The sequence below is a fragment of the Hyla sarda genome, chromosome 5 (genome assembly GCF_029499605.1).
Source record: "Hyla sarda isolate aHylSar1 chromosome 5, aHylSar1.hap1, whole genome shotgun sequence".
Taxonomy (NCBI): domain Eukaryota; kingdom Metazoa; phylum Chordata; class Amphibia; order Anura; family Hylidae; genus Hyla; species Hyla sarda.
The window spans coordinates 284,343,333-284,365,189 of NC_079193.1; the positions used below are offsets into that span (position 1 = coordinate 284,343,333).

At 43.5% G+C, this 21,857-nt stretch overlaps 1 protein-coding gene and 1 long non-coding RNA gene across 3 annotated transcripts in view; one reads left to right on the plus strand and one right to left on the minus strand.

Annotated features, from left to right (window-relative positions):
• The window catches only part of LOC130272692 (uncharacterized), an 18,568-nt gene extending 16,665 nt beyond the window's left edge, over positions 1 to 1,903 (plus strand). The window contains exon 3 of the long non-coding RNA XR_008843693.1: positions 1,727 to 1,903. This is a non-coding gene — a long non-coding RNA (uncharacterized LOC130272692). The remainder of the gene's footprint in view (positions 1 to 1,726) is intronic.
• PPDPFL (pancreatic progenitor cell differentiation and proliferation factor like) overlaps positions 1 to 12,451 on the minus strand; it is a 16,073-nt gene extending 3,622 nt beyond the window's left edge. Inside the window, exons 1-4 of one of the 2 annotated variants that reach the window (XM_056518551.1) lie at positions 12,331 to 12,451; positions 2,117 to 2,229; positions 1,930 to 2,010; positions 966 to 1,068 (exon numbers count right to left, since the gene is read on the minus strand). In XM_056518551.1, the coding sequence (XP_056374526.1) occupies positions 966 to 1,068; positions 1,930 to 2,010; positions 2,117 to 2,171 (239 nt within the window). In that variant the 5' untranslated portion in view covers positions 2,172 to 2,229; positions 12,331 to 12,451. Of the gene's footprint in view, positions 1 to 965; positions 1,069 to 1,929; positions 2,011 to 2,116; positions 2,230 to 2,537; positions 2,668 to 12,330 lie in introns of those variants that run through there. The other variant, XM_056518550.1, reaches the window with a different exon arrangement.
• Between the last annotated feature and the right edge of the window lie 9,406 nt (positions 12,452 to 21,857).

Below are 21,857 nucleotides of genomic sequence, written 5' to 3' on the forward strand. Positions count from 1 at the left end.
ACCATTTGGCGTCAAAACTGAGACGCTGGATAATTGTGAACTGTCCCATTCAAATTAATGGGATCAGTTCTAGCATTAGTTTCCCTCTGGTGCACGCCGAAGGGAAACAATGCCGGACAACTGATATCTGTGAACCCAGCCTTACTTTCTTTTTAAAATAAGTATGGTGTTTTATAGGATAGTAGATATTAATTTCCAAAATGCGAGTAACATATGGCTGCAGATAAGTGAGAGCTGAATCTGGTGATAGTTTAAAGGAAAACTCCGATGCAGCCCCCCCCCAAAAAAAAAAAAAAATGAATGCCATAATGTAGCCCATTAAAATACCTTTTGATGGAGCCCTCAATCGTGTTGAAGGGCCCAGCCATTTTCGCGTTATGTGCCTGGCCCGCGCTGTAAAAACTACATCTCCCAGCATGCCCGCTTGTCACATCCGGCCAGCTCCTGCCTGTATCTCCCCTGCTCGGCCCCCTCCAGAAATTATAATAAATCACGCCCCCTCTGCGTTTGCTGAGCTGAGCCTATGGCAGCTCAGCGCATATATGAATATATTAGTGAGGGGGGAGTAGCCGATTCCGGGCTGGGAGGCCGGCAGTGCCCGCAATGACTCATGGGAGGTATGAGTCCCCGGGCTAAGTTGCCGGCGGAGCGCTCGGAATAAGCGGTCGAGTGTCATCAAATGCAGGTAAAGGACCCAGCTTCCGGTCGGCGAAAAAATGCAGGAGAAGACCGGAAAAAGGGCCATATGGAAAGCGCAAGTATATTAGAATGCTATATAACTTTGCTCGATGCTTCTTTTGCCCCAGAGAAGATTTGCATCGGAGTACTCCTTTAACTAATAGCTTAACGAAACCATTAGTTCATTTCTATCCCTATGCTTAACACAATGCTTAGAGAATTATGTAAAATGTTCACTGTAAGATTGTTGAGTAAAACAATGTTCTATTATGCCTGTACCATCTTACCTGGCATTGCCCAAGTTTATCTGAACAGAAGAAACAGATACTTGCTCACAGTGGAAAAAGTTTTTCAACCACCAACATTTTTCAACCATCTCTGGCAAACCTCCTAAAAAATAAAAAATAATAATAATTGCAAACAAAATAGTAAAAGCCCATCAATAGAATGAATGCATGTATGTAGGGAATTTACTGTGCTGGTCATGAAAATATTATATTTAAAATCTGTGATGTATCTTGAAAATGCTGGATTCCAATACATAAAGTGTTACAGGACCCCAGCTATAATGCATTATGTATAGCACTTATTTACTCCTATAGAAAAGAGAAAACTTATGGGCCCTTGGGGCTCCTGGTTATGCATTACACTTGATCTTAGCACAATATGCAGTACATTGTCATGTGTCCAGTTGTAAGGGAATTCAGAACTTTTTGCTTAAAATTTTTAAGAAACATCACTGAAAAAAGACTACAAGCAGTGGAGTAGTCCTAGTAAACACAACAGGAGTCGCAAGGAAAAAAAACACATAAAAAGATCCTCCTGATCAAGAGGATCTTTTTTGGTGATTTTTAAAAATGTTTAAAGACTATAGAGGCTTTTCAATGGATAACAAAACCTCAATATACAATATACAACCTACAATAGGTATAATTTTGCGTAGATTGTACAAGAACATAAACTCATATTAAAGTATTTTTGTGTTTTCAAAATTGCATCTGCAATGAATCAATCAGATTTTGAGATCCTCTTCTCTGTGTATTTACAGGCGCATCCATGTTCACTCTACAGGAACTAGGGACCTGTCATTTATATGAAGATCAATGCGCCTAAGAGGTTCTTTGAGCTTGCTGTATGGATAGGCATGTAAAAACATAAGCTCTCTAAATGCAAAGTAAGGAAACGCAAAAACCATTGAACATTGGTTATTTATTATACACTAATAGTAAAGAAGATAAAAAGAAAATATACCTTGCAAAGGTTTCTCTAAATCAGGTGGAAGTCCGGAGTCTGAATTACTGGAGCAGACACTAGACTCTGAGTTCAGCCGCACTGCAAGAAAAAGATATTATTGTGCAAACCTTTGTAGAGAGTGGAACAGAAGTTTCAGATTTCTTTGGGGAAACTTTATAAAGACGTGTATCCTTTAGACGCTTACCTCTGTAGAACTGATTTTTTGCTAAGAGGCAACCAGCTGATGGAACAGATGCCATAGTCCCAATTCAGGCAACACTAGTAGCAAGACCGGTGCAAAAGGAATCTAAACTGTACCTAAGAGACAAAACCAGAACAGAAACAATTATATTTAATTACAAAACAGCACAAGTCAGAACAGACTGCACTTTAAAAACATCAAACACCAAAAAAAAAAAAAAGTGACATAGCTGGGCCCATGTGGGCTGTAAAGTACACAGATGGTTTCGGACCATTTGAGAAATTTTCTGCATAAAAACTCAAACATCTAGTGAATAAACTTAATGAAGATGCGCATATGTAAGAAACAAAAGGAACTAAAATCCTATAGCAATGCTGGAAACTTTGAAACAACAAATACATTTATTTATGAGGCTGTACTTTACCTTCTGTAGAGCTTCCTCTGCTGAGTTATAAATGTGATCTATATTCCAAATGAGATAGAAAGCTTTTTAGCAGTCAGAAATCTGCACGCTGTATGCTTAATGTTCTGTCTGTTATAGACACTTGTCCTTGGATTGGGAAGCTCAGAGCTTGTTGCTCTCTGGTTTCTCTGGGACAGTTTATATAAAGAGCCCTGCAGCAGGGAGTGTAAGGAAATTTGAGCTCATAGAAACATTGCCAATTTGTAGGAGGGTTTTCAGGACACTGCGTGCGAATACAGTCATACAGCACTGACATCTGTTCTGAAGAGAACGGAACTAGACCTATTGACAGAAGAGATATTCAGTAGAAAACAAAGCTATAAGATGGGAATTCGGTAATCTATTAGCAATACCAAAATATATTGCAATCTGCTGCTATGCAATTAAAGGGGTACTCCCCTCCCTAGTGTTCAGAACATTTAGTTCCGAACGCTGGGTGCGGGCTTCAGGGGGTCACCACGCCCCCTTTGTGGCGTCACACCTTGCCCCTCGTGATGTCACTCCCCACCACCTCAATGCAAGTCTATGGGAGGGGGCATGAAGGCCCCCGAAGCCCGTACCCAGCGTTCAGAACTAAATATTCTGAATGCTAGGGAGTGGGGTACCCCTTTAAAGGGATTATAAAGGATTAGAATAACAGAACTGATATCATGTGGGACAGGGAATCCAATGTGATAAAAAGAAAGAAGGATATTGTGTCATAAAAAGATTTATAACTCACCCGGTGTACATGGAGGGACTCCGGGTATTAACCCCTAACCCTACCACTAACATCCCAAAGCCAGGTAGGTGTATCAAGTAATTGGAATAGTCCTTCCACCTCTTATGGTATCCACATCAATGGAGGGCACTGCAATTACTCCTGGAGCATATGCATGGTCCAGTAAAGACAATACAATTAAAAAACAAAAAACAATCCAGCGCTCAGAGGACCATTCAGGGTTAAAATCAACATGCTTCAGGTATATGCATACGTCTCCATTTACTTCACTGGGGGGGATGCGGATAATTCAACACTTCCCTGTAATCTTCCAATCAGAGTACCCCCATATATATAGAGCAATGAACGACATCCACAGGAATGGTTTAGTTCAAGTTTATTGTGAGTTACCTAAACAATTCCTGTGGAAGCCGTTCATTGCTCCATATATGGGGGTACTCTGATTGGAAGAGTACAGGCTAACGGGAGGGGGAAGTGTTGAATTATCCGCATCTCCCCCAGTGAAGTAAGTGGAGACGTATGCATATACCTGAAGCATATAGATTTTCACCCTGAATGGTCCTCTGAGCGCTGGATTACTTTTTGTTTTTCTATTGCCTTGAACTGAGCAACACCCTTACAGTGTTGGACTCTATGCTACAGGTGCAGGGCATAGCAAAGTAATAAACACAGAACACAAGTCAGAAAAATGGTCAGGGCACAAAAAGGTTAACCAACAGACTGGAAATGCACATAAAAATATAAAATCAGAGTCAGACAAGCCAAGTCTATACTGGTGAGAGCAGTGCAGTACAGATACAGTAAGCAGAAGAGTAATTAGAGAGCAAGCCGAGACAAGATACACAAAATGTAGCAAAGTAGAGCCAGGGGATAAGGGAAAAATCTTTTTTTCTCAGATATTCACTGAAGGAGGGCCTGGTTGCTAAGGTCAGAGCCAATTGGCTCTGTGCCTGCAACTCCTGAGTGGCCAGAGCACAACATGTGATAATTATCCTGGCACAATTGTTACAGTTGATTTCTTTAAAAAAAAAAACACCACACATCAGTTCCTTTGAAATGAATGGAGCCAAATTGTAATACCCCACTCAACCTTAGGACAGAAGTGGTGCTGTTTTCGGAAGAAATTAGCTCTGCTTTTCTATTCTTGGATAACTCATTTTACCCCTCAAACCCTCCACCGACATGCACTGTTGCCTCCTTCTCCACAGCTGTTAATGACTCCTTGTATCAGTGACCATGATATATGCACAGAATAAACCCATATGTCTAATGCTTACAATACACCAGAATCTTCCCTCTAAATTCTGATGCATCTTTGGTGCACTACATTGCAAAATTGTGCTTGATGCCGCACCTCTTTTGTTGAACATGGGGAAAAAGTGTTTAAATAGTGTCTAAAACTCATTATTAAAGCAAGTCATAAAATGCTAGTGTTAGGAATCATGGCAGGTGGTGGATCCTCTGGGCTTGTGTGGATGGAGACTTGAGCCGTGCCAGGGAGCAGAGTGTAAGGTGCCACTGGTTTTCTCCAGAGCCCGTCGCAAAGCAGGATGGTCTTGCTGCGGCAGGTGGCACCCAGGTCGCTACCTCTGGCACGACTCGTCCGCTCATGGCCCCTTTGGTCTCCCCCTCTTCTTTGGTACTCAAAGAGTTCACCACTACATGAGACCAGGGAGGTACTGGACTGGGTAAAGGCTGAAAGGAAGTAGCAGACTTCTGGCATGGAGTCTTCCGTCTTCTAAGATGACCACCTGGTGAGGAAGAATGTCCCATTTTAAGACTTTACGTCTGACAGAAAACAACAAAGGAGGAACAAGACAATGATCGTGGCAACATTGTCCCTAAGAAGCGATCTCTCCGGTCCTCCAGTTGACATGAGGAGAATGGCGTTGCAACCAAGACCAAGCAGGAGCTCTGAAGTACACTGTGGTAGTACATAGAATGCAATTTTCTCCTTATGCAGATCTCCTACATGCATGTCAAGGGGTTCCGTGCGAAATGGCACCATGCAGTTCAGATTTTGTCCATTTACAGATGAGATGTAGAAGGGCTTGACAAGACGAGACACTGGAAGACGGAATTTATGGACCAGGGAGGCACTAATGAAGTTACCAGTTGAACCGGAGTCCAAAAGAGCAGAAGCAATGAAAGAGGTCATGGCAGAGGTGAAGAATTGAACCGGAATGGACAAGCGAGGAGAGGAAGAATTCACACCAAGGGACGCTACTCCAACTTGACCAAGATGAGAGCGTTCTCCCAAACGTGGATGTACAGAACAGTCTTTGAGAAAGTGCTCCCGACTGGCACAATACAGGCACAAATTCTCATTGACTCGACAGGATTTTTCCTTTGGCGTTAAATGAAAACGGTCCACATCCATAGCCTCTCCAACAAGAAGCAAAGTTGGTAGCAGAGAAGGATGTTGGGACACCAGAAGAGGTAATGTTCGGACAGGTTCTTTTTCCAAGGGAAGTTTTTCTTGCCTCTCGGCAAAACGAACATCAATTCTAGTAGCTAAATGGATAAGTTCACTCAGGTTAGCATCTCGTTAGAATCTCGTGCAGCGAGAACATCCTTGATCCTAGAGGAAAGGCCCTTTTTAAAGGTGGCACACAAGCCTTCATCGTTGCAGGAAATTTCAGAGGCAAGAGTTCGAAACTGAATCGCGTAGTCGCCAACGGAGGAGTTTCCTTAGCAGAGGTTCAGCAGAGCCATCTCGACAGAGGAGGCTTGCGCAGGTTCTTCAAATGCATTGCAGAATGCTGCAAGGAAGGCAGAAAGATTCAATCTGTTGTTCCTGCAGAATGGCAAAAATCTGTTGCATCATGGCTGTAAGTAAATTCAGTTGTTGCGCTTGACGGGCTAAGTGCTGCGACTGCGGAGCCACAACGGTGGGCAGATCTGAATCATCAGGCAAAGGCACACCAGCGGGATCCATGGCAGACTTGGAAAGATCCGAGAGATCAGACAAAAGCGCCCCAGCGGAATCCATGGCCGGATCTTACTGTTAGTAATCACGGCAGGTGGACAGCAGGTGGTGGATCCTCTGGGCCTGTGTGGATGGAGACTTGAGCTGTGCCAGGGAGCGGAGTCTAAGGTGCCACTGGTTTTCACCAGAGCCCACCGCAAAACGGGATGGTCTCGCTGCGGCAGGTGGCACCAAGGTCGCTACCCCTGGCACGACTCGTCCACACAGGTAGCTGGGGGCGGCAGCGTGGCACAGAAGGTGACTGGTAGGACGTGGTAAAATGGCAGAAGGTAAGGCAGGTAACACTGGGATAGGGAAGGTAGGCTAGCTAGGAACCGATACACAGTAACAGGAGCACAGGACTTCACAATGGCATAGACTACCAAACATCTTGCCAGGAAACCAGGGAGGAGCAGATACTTATGAACCAGGGGACAGGTGCAGGCACTTTAATTAATTGGGTACTGGCCCTTTAAGAAACAGAACTCCGGTGCGCGCGCACCCTAGGGAGTGGAGGCACGCACACCGGAGCTGCGGGGACACCAGGGAGCAGAGACACAAGAAGGTAAGTGACAGGCTGAGACTCGCATGCTGGCACGCTGTCCCGCGATGCGAATCTCAGCCCTGCCGGCAGCGGGGACAGGGAGCGCTCACAGCTGGAGAGTCAGGCCGGAGCACCACTGTTGTAGATAGTCATATGATGCTAGAATTCTGGTGCTTTTGCAATGGTAATCTACCCCAATTACACCTGATTTTGGCCAGATTCATCAAACAGATTTAAAATATATATTTCAAATTGGACAAAAGTTTCACTCCAACATGTAACCTTTCCACAGGTGAAAAAAAAAAAAACAGTGGATGTGGTAAGCAGTACACTTATGTGTATAATAAATTTTAAAAAAGACAAATGAATGAAGAAAAACACCTAGCCTCATGTTTCCAGCAGAGAATTACTATTCAGACTTTTTAGTTTATTCAATTGATCCATATTTTTTTTTGTAATTTAAGCGTTTACCAATCTAGCATAAATCAATAATATAAGAGAATGTAAGAAACTTTGTAATTTTTCCTTTTACAGAAAAAATGCAGCTTTCCCTACTTATCAGACTCCTTTCCTCTTCCCCTCTCCCTGTTAAAGTCATCATTCACCCTTTTGCTAGAATTAGTCTTAAAGAGACACTGTCAGCTATTTCACCCACACTAAACCCAATCGGGGACATTTATCTTTGCTTAGGTACCGTAAACAGGTTCTGTAGGCATTTTTTTCTTGCTTTTGGTTTTGCTTATGTATGACACATTTATTATACTATCACAGGGGGTTGATAAATTTGGCTTACATAAGCAAAAAAAACTATAAATGACTTTTGAATACCATTTTTTTAGCACACATAAGCAAAAACCAATAAATTACGTCAGAACACCAATTTGCAGCTTTGAAAAAAATGTGTGATTCAGAGGAGTATGGTGACCAATGTTTTTTTTTTCGGTTTAATGATAATAAAATGGTTAACGAGGGCCTTTGGGGGAATAATTGGGAATAGTTTTTTTTTTTTTAAACGTGTTTTTTATTTTATTTAGTTGACAGGCTTAGTAGTGGAAGCTGTCTAATAGACGGAATCCATAACTAAGTGGAGCTTAGCGTTAGCCACAAAATCAGCTAGCGCTAACCCCCAAGCCCAAAGCGTTAAAAAGGGCCAATAAAAATGGTCCTCGCCCATCCTGGTAATGTCAGGCTGTTGCTGCTTGGTATTTGGCAGAGAATAAAAATAGGGGGAACCCTGTGCTTTTTTTTTGCATAAATAATGAAATATTTTTTTAAAAAATGCATAGAGTTGACCGTATTTTTATTTTCTGCCAAATACCAACATAGCATGCAACGTCCTGACGTTACCAGGGTGGGCAAGGACCATTGTTACTGGCCCTCCCCAGCCTAAATAACGCCAGCCTGTTACTGCCTAGGCCCAGGAGCGCCATTTTTGACACTCCAGGCCTGTTGGTACCAGCTCTTCCCAGCACCCCTGTGGCGGTGGGTACCAGGGCAATAATTGGGAGTTAGTGCTAGCTGTTTTTAGTGCTAACGCTAAGCCCCAGCTTAGTTATGGACTCCATCTATTAGACAGCTTCCACTACTAAGCTGGTCAAGTAAAAAACACAACACGTTTAAAAAAAAAAAAAAAAAAACTCTCCCACAAGCCCTCGTTAACTATTTTATTTACATTAAACAGAAAAAAATCACTGGTCATCGACGCAGTCCACTGAATCCGAAGTATTCCACTGGATACATGGATCTGAAATGAGAAAAAAAAAAGAAATATAGGTTAATACATTTTTTGTCACCCGCCCACGCATCTCCCATGCCGCACGACTACAACTCCAAGCATGCCCTTACAGTAAGGACATGCTGGTAGTTGTAATCATGTGGTGAAGGAGATGTGTGGGCGAGTGACCCCCCCAGCTTCACTACTGCAACTCCCAGCATGCCCCTACAGTTAGGGCATGCTTTCAGTTGTAGTTGTGCAGCAGAGGGAAGGTAACAAGCTTGTCACTGGCCCCCACCGCACAACCACAACTCCCAGCATGCCCTTACTGTAAGGGCATGCTGGGAGTTGTAGTTCTGCAAGCCAGGGAAGCGAGCCGTAATGCGCTCCACTCCCTCACCCGCGGTGATCAGAAAATCATTGCAATTTCATATTTCCCGCCATGACAAGAGACCCGGCGATAAATTTGAAATTACAGTGAACTCCGCGCCGCAGTAGAAAGGGGATCCTGGGCAGACATAACACTGCAACTGCCCGGGACTCCCGCAGCCGGGCCTGGAGATGTGCAGGAGCCATCTCTGCCATCGTGTACCACAGCGCTGAGGGATGGCAGGGACGACTCCTGCACATCTCCCAGCCTGTCTGCAGGAGTCCTGGGCAGCTGCCGAGTGATACCAGCCCAGACTGCCGCAGACGAAGCCTCGGAGTTTCTGTATCTACTGTAATATTAAATTTCCGGGTCCCGTGATTGGCTGTTTGGTCCCGGCCAATCACAGGACCAAGCGGGAAATGTAAAATTTCATATGGATAGAGATACTTGCCGGCGCCATTGTGGAGCCCGGGCTGGCATCACTCTGTAGCTGCCCGGGCTCCATATGATGCTACCCCCCCATCTCTATCCAACTTAGGGTGCATGCACACCACGTTTTTGCTATACAGTTCCCGTAAATGGTTTCAAGTTAAAAACGTACGGAACCGTATAGGAAACCGTATGCATTGATTTAACATTGTATACCGTATGTCAAACGCATCATCCTGTCCGTTTTCTATCCCATACGGTTTTGTCCGGCTTTTCACCCATACCCAAAACTGTAGTCTACCACGTTTTTTTGTCCGGGTGAAAAAACATTTTTTTTTTAACATGGGAGTCAATGGGAACTGTACAGAACCATATGTGCGTACGGTTCCATCTGGTTTTCACCATACGGTTTTTTACTTTGCACAGTTTTTTCTTGGAATTTCAATCAAACAAGTGAAACTTTATTCAAAATGGAGTCAAAAGTTAAAAATGTATATGTTTTTTTCTTAAAAAACGGATGCAACCGGACATCATTTTTCAAACTGTATACGTTTTTTAACCGTATACAGGTAAAAATTTGCACACATGTGTTTTTCATCAAAAACCTGATACCCATGGCATGCTGGGAGTTGTAGTCTTTTAGCGGGGGGGAGATGTGCGGCATGTGCAGGTGGGAGACAAAAGGGGGATGTAAAGCAGTGTCCCCGTCCCCTCATTAAGTTAGATAGAGTAGGGGGGATAGCATCAGATGGAGCCCGGGTGGCTGCAGAGATAATGGCTCAGAATATACAAGTGGTAAAACACAATCCATTCTCAGGAATCATGGAATTATGTTCCAGACAACAGTTCCATATAACCCAGAGCAAAATGGAGTTGCAGAGAGAATGAACCGCACACTGTGTGAAAGTGGGAGGAGCCTGCTATTTGATGCTGATATGCCAACTACATACTGGGGAGAAGCTATCACAACTGCATGTTATCTTCAAAATCGTTTGCCGGGAAAAGCAACAATCAAAACTCCATATGAACTGTGGAACAAAAGGAAACCAGATTTAAGACACAACAGAATTTTTGGAAATAAAGACTATGTACACATTCCAAAAGAAAAACGTACAAAATGGGATGCATGTGCAAAAGAAGGTGTACTTGTGGGGTACAGTGAATCTCAAAAAGGATACAGGATTTTACATCAAGACACGAACAAGGTAACAGTCAGCAGAAGTGTGATTATTGATGAAACTTCTGTGTGCTCAAAGTTTAAACAACAAACTATTCAAACTGAGAAAGAATCAACATCAGTCACTCAAGAAAATAAGGAAAGTGATACAGAAATAGAAATAACTGCAGAAGAATCAAAACCTGAAACTGAACCAGAAATCCCTTCAGTCAGAAACTCAACCAGAATCAATAAAGGTGTTCCAGCTGAACGTTTATCTTACATAGCTCGCAGAGCTGTTCAAACTGAACCGGGTTCATGGAAAGAGATGCCGAAACTGCCAATGCGCGAGAGACAAGTATGGAATAAAGCCGCTGATGAAGAAATTACATCACTCCAAGATCTCCAGACATGGACACTTTCCGAGCTACCTCAAGGTAAACATGCCATAGGATGTAAATGGGTTTTTAAAACCAAATGTAACTCTGAAGGGAAAATCTGTCGGTACAAGGCAAGGCTGGTTGCTAAAGGTTACTCACAGAAGTTTGGTGAGGACTTTGATGCTACTTTTGCTCCAGTTGCTAAACAAAGTACATTCAGAACACTAATGACAGTGGCTGCCATGCGTACAATGATTGTGAAACATCACAATATTAAGACAGCTTTTCTTAATGGTGATATTGAAGAAGAAATTTACATGTCACAGCCAGAAGGATATTTGAAAAAGGGACAAGAGCATCTTGTCTGCAAGTTGAATAAATCTCTTTATGGCCTTAAACAATCAGCTCGAGCATGGAATTGGAAGATTAATCAAGTTCTACTAAATGAAGGATTTACAAGAAGCAAAGCTGATCCATGCCTATATGCTAAACAAGTAGATGCTGAGTGGATGTATCTGCTAATTTATGTAGATAACCTGATCATTGCTCACAAAAACAACAATGAAATTGCAAAGTTAACAGGAGTACTCAACAAGCACTTTGAAACTAAAGACCTAGGTGAAATGACATATTGGGGGAGATTTATCAAAACCTGTGCAGAGACAAAGTTGCCCAGTTGCCCATAGCAACCTATCAGCTCGCTTCTTACATTCCTAACAAGGCCTGTGGAAAATGAAAGAAGCAAGCTGATTGGTTGCTATGGGCAACTGGGCAACTTTGACTCTGCACAGGTTTTGATAAATCTCCCCCATTATCTTGGAATTGACATCCAGCGTGAAAAAGATGGAAGTTTCCTGTTGAATCAGAGTGCAAAAATTTAATCTATCCTTCAGCAATTCAACATGACAGAGGCGAAAGGAGCAAGCACACCTATGGATACAGCCTATCCAAAGTTAGAAGGAGAAGATGATCTTCTCACATCCAATGAAATTGTATTGCACAGATGCATATTTGTATTTTAATCTGTACCCGGTAATTGCTGTTAAATTTCGCGGGCATTTTTTGCATAAATTAGTGGCCTCCCACATCTGCCACATCATTGATCTGACGAAGAGGGGGTCCCACCCCTCGAAACGCATTATCTGTGATCTATCCAAATAAAATCCGGTTATTATATCCTTAACCGTGTCCGGCTACTTCTATACTACCACGATCCCAGCCAAGCTATTCTACAGGAGTGAGTGCTCGAACACACCTTTTTTCCACGTGAACCGTAGCCCCGGGGATCTTCACCTCTTGCACATTCAATGAACAATACAGACAAGCAGTGGGGGCACTTCTCTACATTGCAACCACACGTCCAGATATTGCAGCCAGCATGTCTCTTTGCAGACGAGTTGATAAATCACGTCAAAGAGACTGGAATGCGATCAAAAGAGTTATGAGGTATCTGAAACAGACAAAAGACTTACATTTGAAACTGTCAGCAAGTGGTGATTTAAACCTCATGGGATATGTGGACTCCGATTGGGCAGGTGATCTCAGCACACACAAATCCACAAGTGGTTACTTATTAAAATTGGGAGGCAGTCCTATATCATGGTCCAGCAAGAAACAGATGTCAGTGGCGTTGTCCTCTACAGAAGCTGAACACATATCTGCAGCTTATGCCAGTCAAGAAGTTGTGTGGTTACAGCAATTACTCAAGGATCTTGGAGAAGCAACATCAGAACCTACCGTCTTATTTGAGGACAATCAGTCTTGCATTAAGCTTGCAACAAGTGAGAAGATTAATGGAAGAACCAAGCACATCGATGTCAGACATCATTACATTCATGACTTAGTTGATCAAAAAGTGATTGTACTTGTGTATTGTGAGTCAGAAAAAATGATTGCTGATGCTTTGACAAAGCCACTAGCTAGAAACAGATTTGTGGATCTTAGATCAGAAATGGGATTGACATAGATAGTAGTTGTTGAGTGGGGGTGTTAGCATACAAGGTTTGTATTTTATGAGCAACAACCACTGTATGTCATTGCTGTGTGCCTACTACATTGTATGACCACTAGATGGCAGTGTTACGTTTGTGAGTTCATGTTTTGTCTATGCCTCATAAGTAATAAAAGAGTTCCTGTTGCAGTGTTCAGTGAAACAACAGACTGTCTGCCTGTCCTTTGTTTAGCCCCAAAAGGTTATGTCTAACACACCCATCATAGCAGACATGCTCCTTTCATCACCTGACTAGTAATGTAATATATCGGGCCACACTCCAACCTGGGAAAACCAGAGACAACATTCATTTTGTATGCTGTTAAAAATAAACATCGGGGCAAAGATCACATAGGAATTGTGAGACCAGCCATCAAACACAGGTACAGACACTATATTATGACCCACACTAACTTTATAGCCCCTGTAGCATAGTCAAAAAAATCCTGGAATATTGTACTGGAGTTTACATGGAGGACACTGCCATACCTTGGTCAGTCAGGGCACACAAGTGGTCTTATTTGTACTTGTAAACATAGTGAAGACTCACTGCAGCACACAGCTTGAATGCCGTATACCCCACTTTTACTTAGGTGTTTTTACAGAAATGTCCTTTTTTTTTTTCTTACAAATTTAATTTATTATTCCTTTTTACATCAATTGCAAGAAATATTACATCATCATATAAATACAACCCATATCACAAGCAATATCTCACACATAATTAGATCCCCCCTTTACACTCCTCAAAATTAGGCCTAATGCCAAACCCTACATGCTCATTATATTTGCTTTATTTTACAGAAATTTGCTTTATTTTACATAGATATTTGCTCTTTTTCTGACCGCATGGGTAGTGTTCAGTTGGATAACAATTCATATCATTTTGGGTATTTTATCATTACCATGGGTTGCAAGCATTACAATTTTAAATACACACACATACACATACACACATATATATATATATATATATATATACAGTAAACAGTATGCAATAAAGGTGCATGTGGCTTAAATGAATATGTGATTTTGATGGATTGCTATTTTATATGTACAATTTTATGACCTGTTTTTGACACTAATGATATGATTGTGATTTGATTGATTTATTGTTTGCATTTGTAAGGGATGTATAAGACATGGTTGTATAGCAATGTGATATGTATAAAACTGTAATGCTAAAAAGCTGTAATAAAGGGAGAATTTGACTTTTGATTTGTTGCCTTGAACTCCTTTAGTGGTTTGACTACAATGGACTCTGGACGGAGCTTAATGAGGCATATAACCCATGTTATTTATTATATCGTCTTATATGATTTTCTGTGCTTCTAATTTTTCTGCTATTGTATCTTTGAAGAAGGTCTGGTTTACTGAGTATATTAGAGGTTGAGCAAAACTATCAGACCTAAAATTAAATTGTCGCTGTCACTGTAAACAATGTCCCTGCATTTGATGTCATACATGATTCCTGATATAATGTATTTATAAATCCCTTATTTTACCAAAATAGACTGCTTACTCCAGAAAAGCAACCCAAATGTTTTGCCCACTAGGTGTCTACTTTCTCTGCAATCTGCTCTCCACTGCCTGTTGTCAGGGGAAATCTGTCTCTGGTGACAAAGAGATGCAGGATAAAACACAAGAAGTGGGGGTGGGTTTTAGCATCTGCTGTATGCAGGAGCAGGAGAGAGGCTGAGAATGACTATATGTTATGAGTAGCACTGCAGCCAGACGCACTGGCAGCGAGCGCACTCCTGCCCTGCCCTCCCGTGCTGGCTCTGCTGTGGTTCACATGGCCGGACACGCCCACATGCGCACGCTTGACCGTCACTCACCTGTAATTTAAAAGGCCAGAGCACCATTGATTGGTGCTTTTCTGGTCCTGAACTTATTTAACCCCACTCTTCATTTTGACCCCTGCCGGATCTTTGTGCCATTACAGCCTAATAGAAAGTGTTCTGTTTGTGTCTTGCCTTGCCGTGTATTTGACCCCATTACTATGTATCCTGACCTTGCTCCGGTGCCGCCTGCTCTTTGACCTCTTGCTATGTGACCTGACCATGCAACAGTGCCGCCAGTCCTGACCTCCTGCCAATCCCTCACAATGACTCCATCTCATTTCTTCTGTGACACGCATCTCCTCAACAGCCTTTGTGGACGAGTCGTGCCAAGGGTAGCAACCTGGGAGCCGCCTGCGGCAGCAAGACGATCCCACTTTGTAGCGGGCTCTGGTGAAAACCAGCGACTCCTTAGACTTCGCTCCCTGGTATGGCTCACGTCATCATCCCCAACCGGTATAGTGGATCTACACCACCTGTCGTTACAGTAAGATCCGGTCATGGATCCCACTGAGGTGCCTTTGCCTAACGTTGCTGATCTCACCACCATCGTGGCTCAACAGTGGCAGCAGCTAGCTCATCAAGCACAATAGTTGAATCAATTATCCACAATGTTGCAGCAGCTTCTCTCCATTCAACAGCCTCAACCTGTTCCTGTGGCTCCTTCGTTTTCTGCAGCTTCCGTGGCCTCCGTCGTCTCCAATCTACGTCTGTCCCTGCCTACAAAGTATGAAGGTGATCCAAAATTGTGCAGAGGGTTTGTGACTCAGTGTTCCATGCATCTGGAATTAATGGCTGACCAGTTCCCGATGGAGCGAGCTAAGGTGGCTTTTGTGGTCAGTCTACTCTCTGGGAAAGCCTTAGTCTGGGCTACTCCTCTCTGGGACCGAAATGATATGCAGGTGAATTGTGCCTGTCTAAACCAGCAGGAGAGGTTCCGGCGTCAAAAAGAAAATTTCAGTCTCTACTGGAGCATTTCCAAAAAGATTGTCCCTTGTCTGGATGTCTGGAAACACACGCACCTAGGAAACGCCTCCTTCCCTGCCGGGCCTGCCTCTTACTTATCAGGACTTTACAGATGTGTTCTGCGAAAAGCAGGCTGAAAGTATTCCTCCACACTTTCCCTATAATTGCCTGATTGTTCTTCTGCCTGGGACTACACCTCCTCGAGAAAGAATCTACCCTTGTCTGTTCCCGAAACGCAAGCTATGGCTCAATACATCAAGGAGAATCTCCAGAAGGGCTTCATCCGGAAATCCTCCTCCCCTGCCGGTGCTGGATTCTTCTTTGTGGAAAAGAAGGACGGCTCTCTCCGCCCTTGTATTGATTACCGGGGACTTAATAAAATCACTGTCAAGAATTGATACCTCTTACCTTTGATTTCAGAACTGTTTGATCGTCTGCGGGGTGCCAGGATCTTCTCTAAGCTGGGTCTGCAAGGAGCGTACAACCTCATTAGAATATGGGAAGGAGACGAATGGAAGATGGTTTTTAATACCTGTGATGGGCACTTTGAGTACCTTCTGATGCCATTTGGTCTCTGTAACGCCCAGCCTGTTTTCCAAGAATTTGTCAATGACATCTTCCGTGATCTTCTCTGCACGTGTCATGGTCCATCTGGATGATACCATGATCTTCTCAGCCAACTTGGAGCTTCATCGCACACATGTGCGACAAATCCTACAATGCCTATGGGACAATCGTCTCTACGCAAAACTCGAAAAATGCCTCTTCGAGAAGACAAGTCTTCCCTTTCTTAGATACATAGTCTCCAATCAAGGCCTCCAGATGGACCCTGATAAGTTGTCTTTGGTTCTTAACTGGCCTCGACCTACTAGCCTGCAGGCTATAAAACACTTTCTGGGATTTCCAATTATTATTGACAGTTTATTCCACACCTTTCCATCTTGGTTGCTCTTACTAAGAAGAAGAACAGTAACCCCAAATCCTGGCCTCCTGATGCTGAAAAAGCCTTCTTCCTCAAAGTAGATGCCTCTTCGGTAAGAGCTGGAGCTATTCTGACCTAAAACACCTCCAAGGGTAAAACCGTGACTTGTGTTTTTTTTCTCCAAGACTTTTTCGCCTGCTGGAGGAATTATTCCATTGGAGATCGTGAACTATTGGCCATTAAGCTCGCCTTGGAAGAATGGCGTCACCTACTCGAAGGCTCTACTTATCCAGTCAGTATCTACACAGACTATAAGAGCGTTTTGTACCTTCAGTCCGTTCAGTGTCTGAATCCCCGGAAGGCTAGGTGATCTCTTTTCTTCTCCAGATTCAATTTCCTAATCCATTTTCTGCCCACGGATAAGAATATCAAGGCCAATGCTCTCTCCAGGGCTTCTGATTTGGTGGGTCTGGACTCCTCCTCTAGGCACATAGTGCCTCCTTAATGTTTGGTCTCTGTCGCACCTCTTGATCTACAGCAAGTTCCACCTGGGAAGTCTTTTGTACCATCCCACCTTAGAATTAAGGTATTGAATTGGGGACATTCTTCAACTTTTCTCTCGTCATTATTGGTGGCCGAACTTGGAATGCAATGTTTCTGATCTTGTCCGTTCCTACACTACTTGTGCCAGAGACAAGACTCCATGTCTTAAGCCTGCAGGCCTTCTTCAACCTTTGCCCATTCCAGAGTGCCTTTGGACACATATCGCCATGGACTTCATCACTGACCTACATCCTCCTCTAACAACACTGGGTTGTCACAGATCGTTATTCCAAAATGTTGCATTTTGTTCCTTTGCCTGGACTTCCCTCTGCTCCTCAGCTGGCAGATCAATTATTCAGGCATATTTTTGTTTACATGATTTTTGCCATTACACATTGTCTCTGACTGAGGGGTACAATTTGTCCCCAAATTCTTGTGGGTGCATTGTTCACGCCTCATAGTCAAGTTGGACTTTTCTTCTGCTTATCACCTGCAGACCAATGGCCAGGTAGAGAGTGAACCAAATTCTGGATGACTACCTCTGTCACTTTGTCTCCGCACGTCAGGACTATTGGGCCAATTTGTCACCGAGACTCTGAGGCTACTAAAAGATCTCTATTCTTCATTATCTATGGCCACCATCCTCTCCCTACTCTTCCTCTACCCGCTTCTTCTGGGGTACCTTCTGTGGATGACAAGATCCAGGATTTCATGAGTATTTGGCAGGAGACTCGACGGTCCTTGGTACACACCTCTACCCTTATAAAGGCTTACACAGACAAGAGAAAAAAAAAACACCTCCAATCTTCTCTCCTGGAGATAAAGTTTGGCTGTCTGCCAAATGCGTTCAACTGAAGATCCCCAGCTACAAACGTGGTCCTCGGTCCTTTTAAAATCTTATGTCAAATCAATCCGGTCTCCTATAAACCTTCCACGTCTCTCTCCTCAAGCCACTGGTCCTCAACCATTTCTCCCAGGGCGAAGTCTCTCCTACTCCCGTGTCCAGCGCTGCTGATATTTTTGAGGTTAACCATCAGGGGAAAACAATACTTCTTAGTGCATTGGAAGGGATTTGGTCCCAAGGAGAGGTCCTGGGAACCTGACGAGAACATTTTAGATCGGGATTTGGAGCTGAGATTCCTGCAGCCCAAAAAGAGGGGGAGAGGGAGGGGTACTGTTACAAGTAGCGCTGCAGCCAGACGCGCTGGCCGCGAGAGCACTCCTGCGGTTCGCATCGCAGGACGCGCCTGCATGCGAACCCCTGGCCGTCACTCACCTCTGTCTCCTCCGCTGTCCCTGGCCGTCAGCACATGTGTTCCCACCTCCTAGGGTGTGCGCACTGGCCTCCTGTGTTTTAAAGGGCCAGTGCACAATTAATTGGTGCTTGTCTGGTCCTGGCCCTGCACCTTTTGACCCCTGCAGGATCTTTGGGCCATTACAGCCTAAGAGAAAGCGTTCTGTTTGTGTCTTGCCTTGCTGTGTATCTGACCCCATTGCTATGTATCCTGATCTTGCTTCCATGCCGCCTGCCCTCTGACCTCTTGCTACGTGACATGACCTTGCTACAGTTCCGCCAGTCCTGACCTCCTGCCCGTCCCTCACTACGACTCTGTCTCATTCCTTCTGTGCCAGGCATCTCCTCAGCAGCCTTTGTGGATGAGTCGTGCCAGGGGTAGCAACTAGAGATGAGCGAATCGAACTTGACAAACCCAAATTCGTTACGAATTTCATGAAAAATTCGATTCACAACGAATACGAAGATCGCCGCGATTCTATCGCACGAATCGCTTCATTAAACTCCATATTACAGCGTTCCAGGCTATTGTAGAGCTAAGATGGCGGATCCACATGTGAGTACATGGGGCAGGGGATTATGGTTTATTATTTTTGAGAAGAATGTCTTTGGGTGGTCCACTGTCCTGCATTATAGAGTCTTGTGAATTGTTGGATATGTGCTTGTTCTTACACAAAGGTATTTCTTTAAAAAATTTCAAAAATGTTGTTGTTTTTTGGAGGGGATTGTGAAGCCCGGGTGTGTACTGGTGCATCAGCCAACTCCAGGCTGTGTCATGCAGGCAATATATGGGTTACTGATGCCACAGGGGTGGGGCCTGGTTCTGGAAATTTAAAATTTTTGGATAGCGGGTGCTACCAATGAGAAATCTTTGTCAAAACTTTCACGTATTGTGTTGTTTTTTTGTGGGGGATTGTGAAGCCCTGGTGTGTAGTGTAATAGTGCATCAGCCAACTCCATGCTGTGCCATTCAGCCACTAAATGGTCTCCTCTTGCCATGCTATGTCCACGCTATGTCATTCAGTCACTATATGGTCTCCTGACACTGATGCCACCACCAGGCTCTGTCATTGTGCTGCTGTGCGGCAGTGATTCTAAGAGCGATGCCGGTAATCTGCATGCTATTCTGAATAACAGTATTATTTCACTACCCCAGCACACTCCATATGCATTTTAGGACACAACAAAGTGTTCTATACCCCTGTAGAGGCTGTATGTAGGCTAGAAATAGCCTTTTTTAACATTGATTCGCCGCGAATAAATTCGGATCGAAACAAACTTTTTGGGAAAATTCTGCCGAATCAAATTTTTGAAAAGTTTGCTCATCTCTAGTAGCAACCTTGGAGCCTCCTGCTGCAGCAAGTCCATGCTGCTTTTCGGTGGGCTCTGGTTAAAACCAGCAGCTCCTTAGACTCCGCTCCCTGGTACGGCTCTCGCCATTGTCCACAACAGGTATAGTGGATCCACACCACCTGTAGTTTCACTACAGGTAAATGAAGGCTTCCCTCTCATCTCTGACCACCCATAAAGCTCTGGGCAGCTACTCCTTGTGTAAATACTAGTGTACTGTGAAAGGGACAGCATCAAATGTCGCTTGGCAGCCTGGGCTTCACAAGTAGAGACAGGGAGTATCCAAGTTCAAGTCCAAGTTCAGGCTGTGCCTGGGTTTATTTTAAGTGTCAACACAACAATACGGCCTTAACATCAGGCCAAACATACAAAATAAATACCTGCTCGGCTGAGCTCTGACTAAGCAGGGTACGACCCTAACTATACTAGAGACACACTAGGTGCCCCCGAACATGAAACAAAACAGTAGAACACGGCCACTTACATCATGGTTCTTAGCATTCCAGCAGCCGCACTCAGGCCTGCAGACCCAGGTTTATAGAGCCTGCAATCAGCCTCACCTGGTATGTGGGAGTGACCTCCCACCCGGCACTTGGTCACTCCAGGAAAAACCGACCCGGATTAAGCGGTTTGGATCCGCTATGCTACAACTAAAATGTGCCAGTAACATAGTATCACTGACACACATAACTTCAGTTTTCCTTCACCGAAACCCAGGCATTTCGGTGACACGTATCTGTCCACAAGCTGCCTAAAGCAGCATAGGAGAGCATCCTAGGAGAAATATACATTCCCTCAATAACTCTGCCTGTCACTGTCTCACAGTACCTACTGATGTATGTCCTCAGTGCTGCAGTGTAATCTCTCATTTCTGCCCTCTATTTATTATTCTAGCAGCTAGTGTAACTCATTGCTTGCATTTCTGTTTACACAGCACCTTGCAAAACTAGTGCATCAGAACTTTCACCAACACTATGGGGGAGATTTATCAAAACCTGTGCAGAGGAAAAGTTGTCCAGTTGCCCTTCACAGCCCTTCCTAAAAATGAAAAGCAAGCTGATTGGTTGCTATGGACAACCCGGCAAGTTTTCCTCTGTACAGGTTTTGATAAATCTCCCCCTATGTCATGACATAGCAGTAAAGACTGAGTGGTGTGAAATGCTGAGATTGGCTAAGCAACATAGGGAGGGAGTCCAGGTTTGGGTACTACTGGCAAACAGCTCAATATATCAAATTATAAAAAAATAAAAAAAAATGATGAAAAGTTATCTTCTGTTGTCTTAAGTGAAGAGGACAAACTTGATGTAACTTGGACTAAAAAATGGATTGAAAGATCCAGATACATTTAGTATACTAGAGTTTGCAGATTATGAAACAAATACTTAAAAATGTCCTGGGCTACCAGCTTTTGTAATGCAACACACAAAATCATTCTCATTTGTAACAGGAGGAGCCCACATAACTGGCAGTGCTGCAAAAGAAAAATAGTTCCCCAACATTATCTGGTCCAATAGAGGAATATGAAAATGAGGAAAAGAATTCAGATAACTGCTAAAGAGCTTTACAGATGGCCTAGTCTACATTTAGGTGAAAGGGGAGAGCCGACAAAGCAAGAAAATATGCTGGAGTATAATTTTTGGCAAATGTTAAAATAAAGAAATCTTCTGAACTAACTTGATGATAATAGAAATGTTTTTGGAAGTGTCTCCAACATAAACTGAATATACTGTACAGAGTTAAAACAAGCAAAAATTGAATATGACAACATTTTTTTTTTTAAATACACATATTTTGACTGTGTGACTGCATCCTTATTTTTCCATCTATTGTTGAAACGTATGCTATCCATCCAAATATCTTACTGAGGCATTTAGAAGGTGGATTATAAATGTCTATGGGGGAGATTCATCAAAGTTGTCTATGTCCCGCATCAATATAGACCGGACTACAGAGCGTTAGTCTGTTCTATTGTGCGCCTAATTTATCAAAAGGCGCACGGCTCTTGATAAATACTGAGCATAGACTTTGGGATCTATGCTTTAGACTGTATTTAAACCTGCTCCAATATGGTCTGACATTTCAGCGTACTTTCA